This window comes from Crocodylus porosus, unplaced genomic scaffold, assembly GCF_001723895.1.
Source record: "Crocodylus porosus isolate Cpor-Errol unplaced genomic scaffold, CroPor_comp1, whole genome shotgun sequence".
NCBI lineage: Eukaryota > Metazoa > Chordata > Crocodylia > Crocodylidae > Crocodylus > Crocodylus porosus.
In genome coordinates, this window is record NW_017728921.1 from 27604955 (window position 1) to 27617085 (window position 12131).

Genomic DNA, 12131 nt, shown 5'->3' on the forward strand with positions numbered 1-12131 from the left:
TATTCTACCAGTGATATCAGCAGTAGGATCGCTGCTGCTGATACAGTGACAGGGTGTTTTACTCCCAGGTTGTTTAGCTTGGACTTACTCCAAGTAGGAAGAAATAGTGGTAAATTTGCCAGTGTGGCTAGTGGTGTCTTGTTTATGCAAGAAATTCCAGCAGTGCAATAGTTGGAATGTTAAAATACAGCTTGGCATAGATAAATCTGACCATGTTTTCTGAATAAACCCAAGTAAATTTTGAAGTATGCAATCCCATCACTACCATTAAGCAGATCACCTGTGACACCTACTTAGACACTAATCTACTGCATGTCTTAGTGGGTAGTTCTTACACCTCTATACCGTGTTTCTCTCAGCTCATTAAGAATGCTTACCAGGGTACCACCTTATGTTTGTTACAACATCTTGCCATGGGAGGGCAGCAAATGGGAGAGAGCTGTGACTGAGTAAATGCTAACAGTACAGCTCTATGGAAGACACCTTAAAATTTTCATGGGCACTTGTCAGCAGAGACACTGTGTTTTTCCAAGAATTTTTTCACGCAAAGAACTTTGGAAAAGGACAAGAAAAAATGCAAGTAGGTTTTCAGTTTCACATATGAGATGGCAGGTAATGTTTTTATTCTCTCATATACCACATGCAGTTTAACTATAAGAACAACAAAATACCCTTGAATAGTATAAAGAATATTTTAACAGTGTCATTAGCTACCCCACTGTATAGTTCTAAAGTTCACACTTGTGTAGATTGCTTTAATCGAAGAAGGAAAAGAGTTACTGATTTAAATAAATAAGCACAGTCAAAATTATGGAAATGCACAACATGCCCAGATACGTCAGCAAAAAGTAAGAATGAGGTATCATATAAAAAGAACTGTCTGGTTCTGCCCAGTGCTAGGAGTCTGATTTGTCAGGAAAAGTATAGTGACTCAGCATACAGAAAGGTTTTCAAATCCTTTTTGTGCAAACTATTCCTGCATACATATTAAAACGAGAGATTAACATTCAGTCATCACCAAAATTAGGCTGAAATTTCAGACCAGAAAGTCATCTGATCTTCTAGATCAAAATTTTGTGCTGGAATATTATTAATAGGCTTTTAATAAAACTATTACGAGATTGGCTGTTAGTCTTTCTTCAGAGCAAGGCTGGAGACATGTACCCTGATGTTTTAGCATCATTACTTAGTCTACCAGGATAATGTTAATTTAGGATCTCAGAACACCTTGGTGCTTTGGCTTCCTCCCCCTACATGGCCTGGAGTGGCATATTGAAACTAAGGAAACATGAAGAAGTTCAACTAATAAAAATCTTAGCATTTTAAGCAAGGAGATCCAACTAAGCTAGAGTTGGATCACCCATGGTTACACTACAGGAACAAGACCAGTAACTAAGATGGCATTTACAACCATGCACAAGTATACCCCATACTAACCAGTTTTCCTCCAAGCTGGGCAGCTGAAGACACAATGACCACAACCAGGGTCCTTGCTCTGCCAATCTAATCTGCCTGACAAGAACACAAATGTGGCTGTCAGGCACCAGAACAAAACCGTGTTCATTCCTTTTTCCTCAATTTTGGTCAAGATGAAAATGCCTCTTTGCCAAGATACAGCAAACCAGGGACTGAAAGGCGTCAGGCACTGACTACATGAAACATCAATACTTTCAGCTACTAATCCATATAAACCCAATAAATAATTCATAATTACATATAAATTGTGCACCATGGATGCTGAAAAGTCCTCGAGGGAGACCAGCTCAATAGGCATTCTTTACCCTTTAAGAGCAAAAATCCCTCTTCATAACTAGAACTGTCAATCTGAAAGCCCATGGTCTGCAGAGAAATACTTTAACCTCCACCACATATACATGCAAGGCTTTATTATGTTCTTATCCAAGTGGTTTTGTAGACTTAAGCCACTGTTTGCATCATAAATGGTAGCTATTCCATTAAAACTAGCTTTTCAAGAGATTCCCTCACACCTCTCCACCTTTCTTTGCAGGTACATAGTGTTCTTTAATCTAAGAAAGTGAAGTTTTACTCCACAAAGCAAGTCCCTTGCTTTGGCTGAACGTGGCCTTTTGTCTTTGGGAATGTCAAGAAGAGAGTTTAAGCTGAAGCACTTGAGCAGCAGCTGTCCCCTTGCTTTTTCAGGCTCTAATTCCCGGTTTCTTCCTTGATGTTTCAGATGCACAGTTTTCAGACGGGCAGGAGCTCCGGGGGATACTCTCCATAGCAATATTTTGCAGTGGGGTCTCTATAGGTGTTTTCATGCTGCACACTCTGTTGGGAAGAGAGGGAGAAGCCCTTAGGAAAACAGGCTTGTTAAAAAACACCTCTCCAGTGTAAGAAAACCTTATTCCCTTTCCATAAAGGGCAGTAAACAGTGCTGTTTACATGCTGTTGTCCCCCTTCCCCACCCCCAAGATACCACCATGGTATGAAAAATTTAAAAAAATTAGTTTGCAACATTACAACACACAGCTGTAGACCTGTAGCTAAACACCCTTTACTGGAAGTTCCCAGGCAAGCTGCACTCAGATTGGTTGAGTTCCCAACCATCTAGGTATGCAATGCCAGGCTTTTGCCCATGCACATCTACTAAGCAAATTCCATTAAACAAAACACCAACACAGTAATTTGCAGTAGGTGAAACCAGAATCAGGACACTGAAGCAACCCACCCTCAAGCTTTAAGGGTCCATTTCAACCTATACCCTTCATTTATGATTCATATCTAGTTTGTAGTATGAGTGTTTGCTTTGATACAAAATACAGGAATTGTCCCTATCAACACCTTCCTGAAGGTTGAGTGTTTTGGTTGGAACAAAACTACTGATAACCTTGCTGGCTTTAAGATTTGTGGCTTTAATTATAGATACCCAGCTTTTGTTTATTTTTAACATCAGTTAAAAATACTATAGTGAGCAGATTTACTCTGATTACCCAGATGAATGTCAGCTCATGGGAATCTAACACGGTACTACCAGGTAAATAGTCTCTGAAGCTGCTGGGAAAAAAAGCACACTTGTCCTCCCCCATGGCTCCCTTTCTCCCTCAAAAGGGACTGGTAACTCATTAGGGTAAGCAGAATTGTAATTGGTTGGTTTCATTCCAGCCTAGTATTCTTTATGCTGTGTATCTCTAAGTAAAAGTCAGCATCTACTTCTGTAATGCTCAGAGCGCTTTTTGTGCCTAGTTTAGAAACTGTCTCCCCTCTTTTTCAGACAATACTCAAAGATTATATCTTAAGTATGTGTATACATGAGGATTTAGATATCCACAGCACCAATTTCCCCTTCCCAATCCCCTTCTTAGATACTTTTTGACTCCTCCCTTTTCTACTTTCCACTTCACACTGGACATGCTGTTGCATCTGACCTGTGATGAAGTCCTGCATTTGGCCAGACACAACTCAAAGTGATCTTCCACAGCCATGAAGAGGTTCTGGAAAGCTATAGCTGCCCGGTTCAAGAAACGCTCAAGAAGATGTTGCTGGGAAAACCAGGGGGAGAAAGAAAGACTAATGTAAGTTACTTAAGGGAGTGGAATAGGAAAAAAAAGAGTAGATTTTTTCATTAACTTGCAGAAGCAATTAAGGCTACAGAAGAACAAAGTTACCCAATACTTCTCATTCCCTTGGTTTTTTTAAACGTCTACTTTGAATATCCCATATTTTATAATAGAACACAAGGCACTTGGAACTGTGCCTGGTTCATGAAATACGAGGAAGCACTGCAAAACAGAGTCAAAATAGCATAAAAATAGCAATAATGAAAATTTTGCAATCAAAGAACCACAAAGGATCATTCTGTGGCCAAGACACTTAATTGGGAACAAGGAGATCTGGGTTTGTTTTCTGACACTTAAAGTCTCTTAATCTTTGTTCCTTGGTTTTACTTTCATATCCACTAGGAAATAATTACATTTCTCTTCTGTGTAAGGAATGTTTTTAATCAGTTGCAACAACGATAGGGGCTGTAAACAGATTGCAATGGATGTGCGTCCAGACCAATGTTCCCTGCTCCTGGGAGGAAATGATTTGCATTATCCTCCACAAACTTACTCAGCCATGAAGAAACATACCCATGTTGCTGTCATAAACAAAAAGCATGATATACTAAACTCTCCTGAGTTTCATTCCTACCAGAACCTCTGGATAAATGTTATGGGCAGCAAAAGGAAAAATTCTTCCCTTGAAAAATCTGAAGGACATTGAAAAGATGCAAATTTTATTCCATGATTGATCTGAGCTGTGTCTCATTAAGTGAAGTACCAAAACATCATGATGGCCTGGAGGCATAACTGCATTCTCTAATGGTGCATCTGCTGGTATCCTACATTCCTGACAATGGCTTACTACTAAGCATCCATGAAGATAATTAAGAATTTCACCTGAAATGAGAAGCAGCAATAGCATTTTCTAGGGTAGGAGGTTAAATATTAATATAAGCTATTATTACAGCTCGCTAAAGGGGGGAACCTCCCCAAAAAAATCAATTTTGGAGGAATCTGTCCCATTAGAAAAACAGAGTTTTGCTGAAATTGAAAGGGTTTGTGAAACTGTGCTAGTTTTCTAAAGTTTCATTTTGGGGCATGGGTTGTAGGGCAGAGGATGGAGGGGAGAGTAGTGTTTACAACTTCAAAACATCCCTTTTCAACCTTTTCAGAATGAAATTTCTCAGTTTTTGTTCTGACACAACTAGGTTTTGAATTTTTAAATATAGAAGAAACAAGCAAAAGCTGAACTCAAAAAAACATTGTGAACAAACTACGTTTTCCTCTTCTTTCTGTTCTCATTATATAACAAAACATGAAATTCATGGATTTTGTAATAGAAAAAGACAAATGTCAAAATCGTTTACAAAACGTAATTTGTCCTCTGCACAGTGCTAGTTGCTATACAGTATTTATAGGACAATCTGTTTTGGGTCCTCACAGGTTCTCTCTGTTTACAGGATCCCCTGTAATGAATACATTCCTAATTAATTAACATCCTTGGACACTAAGCCATATAAGCAAACTAAGAACATATGAAAAACAAGAGAGACTCTGGGCACCTTGTTAGGCTGCAGGCAGCAGGAGACACAGTATTCATACACGCTGCAGCAGCCATTGGGCAGGCAGCTTTCACAGCTGTACAGTTTTGTGTGAGGCACGTTGACATTACAACAGCCATTCACCAACAGGTCTTTCCTTTCACAGATGTAGCCTGAAACACAAAGAATAGCTCTAAGCAGGATCTACTCCCCAGCATCTCTCACAGGAGCAGGCTCATGCAATGAAATGGTCCTGTAATAAAGAGTGCACATGTGTAAAGACTGCGGTATATGTAGAATCCCATCATTCTAGGACAGGTAAGCCTGAGGATTTCTTATTCTGATCTATATCCATAACCAACCTGAGCATTTGGCCTAACAGGAATTTTTTTATGATGTGATCTGTAAGTTGTTTCGAGACTAGAATGTCTCAAGATTCAGCATCTCCTACATGAGTATTGCATAGTCATATTATATATACATTGCACATAATGTAATACTAAAATGTGTTCTCTAAATGATAAAAGCTTCCAAGATTTTGCGCAATCCCTTACTGTGGGGAGGACGGGAAAGGAAGTATAGTATTTATGTGTAGCACCTGCTTAGGTTAATGTTATTTCCATTCTCAATCTGAAAGAGAGCCTGATTATATACATAACACTGACAGCACTTAACATTAGAAGGATTCTTAACTCCACATGTCCAGAATTGCATATATCTAGTGTTTCTGGATATAAGAGTAATCCTAACTTTACTCACAAGTAAGTAAATGTCTGGTACGGCTCACTTCAGTTTCTATTTGTACATCCCACAGGTTACCACACAATTTTTACCACACAATTTTTGCATGACAGGGAATCTCTGGTCAAGAAAGGCTCAGCACTCAATTAAGAGGTGCATGATGCATCAAAGTCTTTCAGAAGCGTGTACAATGCTTGGCTGCTTTTAGTGTTGCCCTCTGTTTAAGAAAAATGACTAGCTCATTCTGAGTGCTTTTGAAATCTGAAGAATAATAGTAATATAAAGCTGATGTGATCGGTCTCATGTGGAAAATACTACATTCTTCCACAAGTTCACACACATACACACTAGTAATATCAGAGTACCTGGAATAGTGAATTTATTTTTGCAACTTTTTATTGTCCAAACTTCCCTTAAACAAAAAAAAACGGGGAAAAAAGCCTCACAGGAACTGCTCAGGCTGTCGGACTTACCAGGGTTGGTTTGTTTTTACATTCTTTCCTCTCTATGGCCCAGATTCTTAGTGAGTAGTAGTGTCTCCTATTGAAATGAAGCATGCTCACAAATGGCACCAACTACCTCAGGTATGAATTTTGCAAACACCTTAACAGAATCCCAGAGACAGCGAGAGCAACTTACTTCACTGGGAAACAGTATTGTGCCAGGATACAAGACATTTCCACATTGATGTAATTACATCCATTTTCTACACTGATGTAAATTGCTTCGGGATTCCAGGCAGACAATGAGCAGCTTATCCCAGGGCGGCAGACTCAGTTTAGGCTACTATTACCAGGCCTCTCCATTAGGTTCCAGGAAGCAGATAAAAGTATGTTTGTTTTGCACAAATGATTACTCCTAGGTGAGCCGCAGACACATTGCACAGACCTTTGCTGTAACTTACACTAAAAGTACCATATACTAATTCTACACTGAATTAGATAGAATTACCTTGGGGTTGGGGTTTAAATCATCTGTTGGCTGTGTGTGCACACAGCTGTAAAACATGTCAGGTATCCATGGCCTTCTATTCTCATGAACGAGCATTTCAGACATTACCCAGATCAAAACAGTTTAGTGTATAAACAATGCATTTAGAGTGGAAGGACTGCTATTTGAAAATCTCAGCAAAGATGTAAAAGTAGGCAAAGCCATCAGTATCATAGTCTGCACAAGAGATTCTTTTCAGTAGCCTTACCCAGTTCATCTGTAATGAGGAGCTTCCCTTGGACAGAATTCCTGCACTGGTTACTCAGCTGACTGCCGTTTCCCAAGCTGAACTGCACCTTCCATACAATGGGCTGCTCATGGTCCTGTACCTGAAGGAGGTTTCGATCTCGTACTGACCTTTCTTCCTGTCAATGACATAGAAGAATGGAGATGAATATGTAGATTCCTTCTCTTGCTTCATTCTGCCAAGTGTGCATAATCATGGAAATCAGAGCTGGAAAGGATGTCAGGAGATCATCTACTCCAACCCCCTGCTCAAAACAGAACCATGTACTTTGCAATCCTACATAAATAGAAGTTTATGTTAGCAACAAGGGGAAGGTCAGACAAAGGGTGGGTCCCTTACTGAATGGGGGAGGTAACCTAGTGACAGATGAAGAAAAGGCTGAAGTATGCAATGCCTTTACCTCGGTCTTCACAGGCAAGCTCAGCTTCCAGATTACTGCACGGGGCAACACAGTTTTGGGAGAAGGTGAAAAGCCCCCAGTGGTGAAAAGAACAGGTTAGGGACTATTTACAAAAGCTGGATGTGTACAAGTCCATGGGGCTGACTGCACATCCACTGGCCATTATCTTTGAAAACTCATGGCAACAGGGAGGGGTCCCAAACTATTGGAAAAGGGCAAATACAGTGCCCACCTTTAAGAAAATTAAAAAGGAGGATCCAGGGAACTACAGAGGAGTCAGTCTCCCTCATTCCCCAGAAAAATCAGGAGCAGGATTTCTAAGCACTTGGTATCTTGCAGTGACATCACGGGCTGGAGCCAGGGCAGAGCTGTGATCTGCTACCCACATGCCCTGGGCAGCGGTGTGCAGCCAGCAGATCTGTCCCACACTGTCACTGCCGCAAAATCCCAACCCTGGCCCCAGCCCTGCACCCAGCCGGGTGCCCTGCCAGCACTGTTTGGGCCGGTCTCCATAAAAAACCCTGGCCTCACGCTGTCATGGCCCCACTGCTCCTGGCATCTCCCTGGAAACTGGCAGGAGCAACATGGACACGGACTGCTGAGAAGGGCCAGCAGCTGGATCTGCCATTTTGCCCACCCCTGTGCTAGACTGTTCTCAGTGGTGGCAGGTGACAGAATAAGGAGCAATGGTCTCAAGTTGCAGCCAGGGAGGTTTAGGCAGGATATTAGGAAAAACTCTCACACTTGAAGGTAGTGAAACACTGAAATGAGTTACCTAGAGTCATGGTGGACTCAACAAAGCCCTGGCTCGAATTATATAAATCGGGAATGGTTCTGCTTTGAGCAAGGGGTTGGACTAGATGACCTCCTGAGGTCACTTCCAACCCTAATTTTCTGTGATTCCATGACCCCCAACTATCTCACCCCAGCCAAGACTTTGTCTGCCTAGGTCTTAAAAACCTCTAAACATTGGTGACGTGTAGGGGGTGTACGTGGGTGCACATGCACCCCCTGATATTGGCCGTGCACTCCCCTGGAAGCTCCAGCCATGAAACAGGAAGTGCCGCCATAAATACACTTCTGGTTCCTCCCCTACCCTGGTCAGCGACCGGCTGCTGGGAGACACCCCCTTGTCGGTGATCTGGTGCCCCCCAGACTAAGGAGGCACCAGTCGTCCATGCCTCTGAGGATGGAGATTCCACAACCTCTCTGGGTATTGTTTCCCCTAACTAAACACATAATTGTTACAAATCTCAAGACAGATGAAACTTCAAGAAACACTGCAATAAGGAGCAACACACAGGTTGTCACAGGACATGGTTTACCATATGTGGCATGCAACATTAAATCAACATAATTAAAAGAAAAACAACAGGGCATTATTGTAATCATTATTGCAAATTAGCAAATGCATTAGAATTCAGATAGTTATTTCAGACCCAAAAAGTAGTTGTCTCTTCATTAAATAACCAATAAATCCTGCAAATTGTTTCAGCATCCAAGAGTGGGCTCCCCTCTCCACATTTTACCAGCCCCCTTTCAAAAGCAGGGGACCCAAAAACAACAGCACAGGCACTTCTGCAATACCTTCCATGCATAGATCCCAAACACTTGGTAGTAATTATCTCTCATTGCCCACCCCTCACGAGGTTGTAAAATAGTACCTTTTCCAGTTCAGAGGGAGACACTTAGGCAGACAGGTTAATCTTAAACTACTGTTCTTGAAAGCATAGACTTTAAACACTACATAAAAATTGCTAATGCTATACACAGACTGACCATTAAAGGTGCTTTCCTCTACATCATACCAAGTGAACACTTGAGGATACATGCTGGAAGTCATTCAAGAACAGCTAGGCCAAGTCTACTTAGAGATAAAGGAGGTCTTAAAATACTTCAGGTTGTGTATGGAAAACCAGGCTACAAAAAGAACCTTCCAAACCTGCTCTGCAAAGAAGAATAGGCACAACCCAGGTTATATATGGGTGACACTTAAAAGAACAAGCATTAAGAAAGTCAGTTGTCTGTAGAATTGCTAAGGCCTTTGAAGGGTATTATTAAGAGACTAAATCTCTCTCTCTTCAAGCAAAGATCTAATTATGTTTTAACTCTTTTGCTAATAGGTTCCTGAGGTCGGCTTAGATCCTGCTCCTCCTACAGGAATGTACATACAGAGGCCCTCATGCCTGCACAATGTCCTGTTCTTGAATCAGGACCAACAATGCTGGAAGAAGAAACAGAAACATTAACGCAGGATGAGGAGATCCCTCACTATCTCCAGGCCTTAAAAAAAATTAACATCTCCTGTTTTATGTTTAAGCGACTCCACAAAGTTTAGCCAGAGGTTCCTAAAGGGCAACCTTTAGGAAAAAGTTTTCTAACTTGTATGTTTACACAGCATTTAACACCAAGCAAGATGTACCCCGCGTCCCAAGAAGCCCACAGTCCTGGGGCCCGGTTCTATCAGGATTGGCTAGTGTTTCCTAGGCATGGTAGTTTCTGCAGGATTAGGCCTCAAGCAATAAAGAAGAGGTGAAAACAGAGAAGGGGAACATTTGAAATGCAATACTGACCTGTTTGAAGGTGCTGGTAAGGAAGTAGATGAGGGAAAGTCCAAATACAATGCCCAGGACCCAACGCTTCCTCAGCAGCTTGCGCCACACCATAGACACAAACTGCACCATCCCCAGGACCCTCGGGGTGAGGCTCCCCGGCTCTGCAACTCTTACTCCCTGATCCTCTGCACCGGCTGCCCCGGGCTCACCACTCCCCTGGATTTCCCCCCCATGCTCCCCTTTTTAATTTGGGGGCTGGAAAAAATCTCCAGGGACAGACGGATTTTTCCAAGCGCGTTATAACCAGCTGCAACCCTCGAGCCCCCGAAGGAGGGAGGAGCAGGACAAGCGGTCGCGGGAGCGGTAGGCCGAGGCTCACGATGTGCATGGGCGAGGGGGGCCGCCCGGGGTGGCTGCAGTGAGACCCCCGGGCCGCGCTGGCAGCCGGCTTGTCCCGGGCCTGGCCGGCGCGGAGGGACGGGACGGGGCGGCCCGGGTAGGTACGTGCCCGTCCCCTGCGCGCCCGGGCTGCAGCCGCCGCCGGCAGCGCGGGGAGGAGGGTTGTTTGCTGCCGTGGGCATCCCTCCCTGCAGGGGGCTGCGTGTGCACGGCCCAGCTCGCCTGCGAGGGGCAGCTCCGCCGTGCCTCTGACCGCCTGCTGTGGAGCAGGGCGCGCGTGCGCCAGGGTGGGGCACACGCGGGCGTTTTGGCCCTCGGGGCACGCCGGCAGCGGCCGAGGCGAGGGCGCGGGTGCCCGGCCGCACTCCGGAGCGTGGCACCGCCTGGGCTCCGGTACCACGGCACACGCGGGCAAAATCCACCCGCTCCTGGGTGCCAGGTCGTTGGAGATAACAGATGTCTCCTCAGTTAGTAACTAACTAACCTTAGGTTTGCGGTGCCGTGGCAGGGCTGAAGAGCATCGGCCTCTTTCCTAGCCCGGTGTCGGGTTCCTTACCCTGGCAGCCTTCTCTTGGCTGCCTCTGAAGAGCAAGTCCTTATCCTGGGGTTTTGCTGTAAAAGAGAGACAGATGGAAAGCTAGCTTTACCTCATATTCAGAGCTAATGGAGTCCTAATAGGTTGAGCTTAAAGTCAGGAACTCCTGACCTCTGATGCTGCATTCGGTCTAGGTTTACGCTAGGCCGTATCCTGCACTCAGGCCAACCTAGACACACAGAATAGCCTAGACACAATGCACTGGCATGAAGTCCTCTGGCCTGCGTGGGCCTGACTTGGACAAGCCGCTTCATTCATCTCGCTGGCTTGCATTAGAAAAATGGAAGTAATGTTACAGGGGCTCTCTGAAGTTTTGTTAAGTTGTATACCGCACCACAGTAGAGTGCTGTTAAAATGCCAAGCGTTGATACTGTGTGACTGGATTTTTCTTCTGTAAGCCATTCCAAAACCTGAAATGCAGCCTTGAATTCAACAATAGTAATACAGCAAAAAGTCTCCTTGTGAGTCGCAAAGGACATGTCAGGAAAGCAAGTGCTGTGTGGGGTGTTGCTGGAGCTGCTGGGCAGAGTTAGTGCCCTGGTGCTCATGGCTGTGCATCTATATCAGGGGCAGGCAAAATGTGGCCTGCAGGCCAGATGCGGCCTGCCAATCCACTCTATCCAGCTCACAGGGTCCCTAAAAAATTTAGAAAATTCATATTTATCTGCCCCTGACTACCTATCATGTGGCCCTTTATGGCTTGCCAAAACTCAGTAAACGGCCCTCCGCCCAGAATAATTGCCTGCCCCGATCTACATCTTTAAGCCATGTTCTGACTGCCCACTAGTGATTGGTCCAACTTACACAAAAGCAAAGGGATTTCCAAAGGGATGGCTCTTGGAAGGTTGGAGCCTGATGTTTGGAAGTTGCAACTCTACCACCACTGTCCACATCTAAACAGTATCGACTCATCTGTTCATCCTGATATAGACAGAATAAAGTGTTTTCTGCAAGCTCTGGGTTTTCAGGGTTTAACTCTATAAATCAACATCATACCAATTTTTTGCATCTATTCAAATCCTACTGTACAACATCCTTAACAGGGGGTTGCCTGTATATTCTACCTGGAATGGCCTATCTGGGTGGTTTATGACTTGTCTCCAGTAATCAGCAGGCTGTATTTGGGTTATGGAATGTATGTGTAAGTGTGTATGAACATA

The 12131-nt window shown here is 43.8% G+C and overlaps 2 protein-coding genes across 8 annotated transcripts in view; one reads left to right on the plus strand and one right to left on the minus strand.

Annotated features, from left to right (window-relative positions):
- Window positions 1–592: 592 nt before the first annotated feature.
- CUNH12orf49 (chromosome unknown C12orf49 homolog) lies at window positions 593–10230 on the minus strand. Of its 2 annotated transcripts, XM_019539355.1 has the most exons (6): window positions 9996–10081; window positions 9202–9369; window positions 6984–7140; window positions 5066–5217; window positions 3387–3500; window positions 593–2289 (listed from the first exon to the last, which is right to left on the minus strand). In XM_019539355.1, exons 2-6 carry the CDS (start codon window positions 9202–9204, stop codon window positions 2206–2208), a joined length of 510 nt encoding a protein of 169 aa, XP_019394900.1. In that variant the 5' UTR covers window positions 9205–9369; window positions 9996–10081; the 3' UTR covers window positions 593–2205. The 2 variants fall into 2 exon arrangements, with proteins under 2 accessions (XP_019394900.1, XP_019394899.1); XM_019539354.1 differs by lacking the exon at window positions 9202–9369 and having other exon boundaries at window positions 9996–10230.
- Window positions 10231–10422: 192 nt separating this feature from the next.
- Window positions 10423–12131, plus strand: part of RNFT2 (ring finger protein, transmembrane 2) — a 46971-nt gene continuing 45262 nt past the window's right edge. For 4 of the 6 annotated variants that reach the window (XM_019539347.1, XM_019539352.1, XM_019539351.1 and 1 more), the window contains exon 1: window positions 10423–10473. The gene's annotated coding sequence lies outside the window, so the exon portion shown is untranslated. Of the gene's footprint in view, window positions 10482–12131 lie in introns of all 6 variants that reach the window. The other 2 variants (XM_019539349.1, XM_019539348.1) reach the window with 2 other exon arrangements.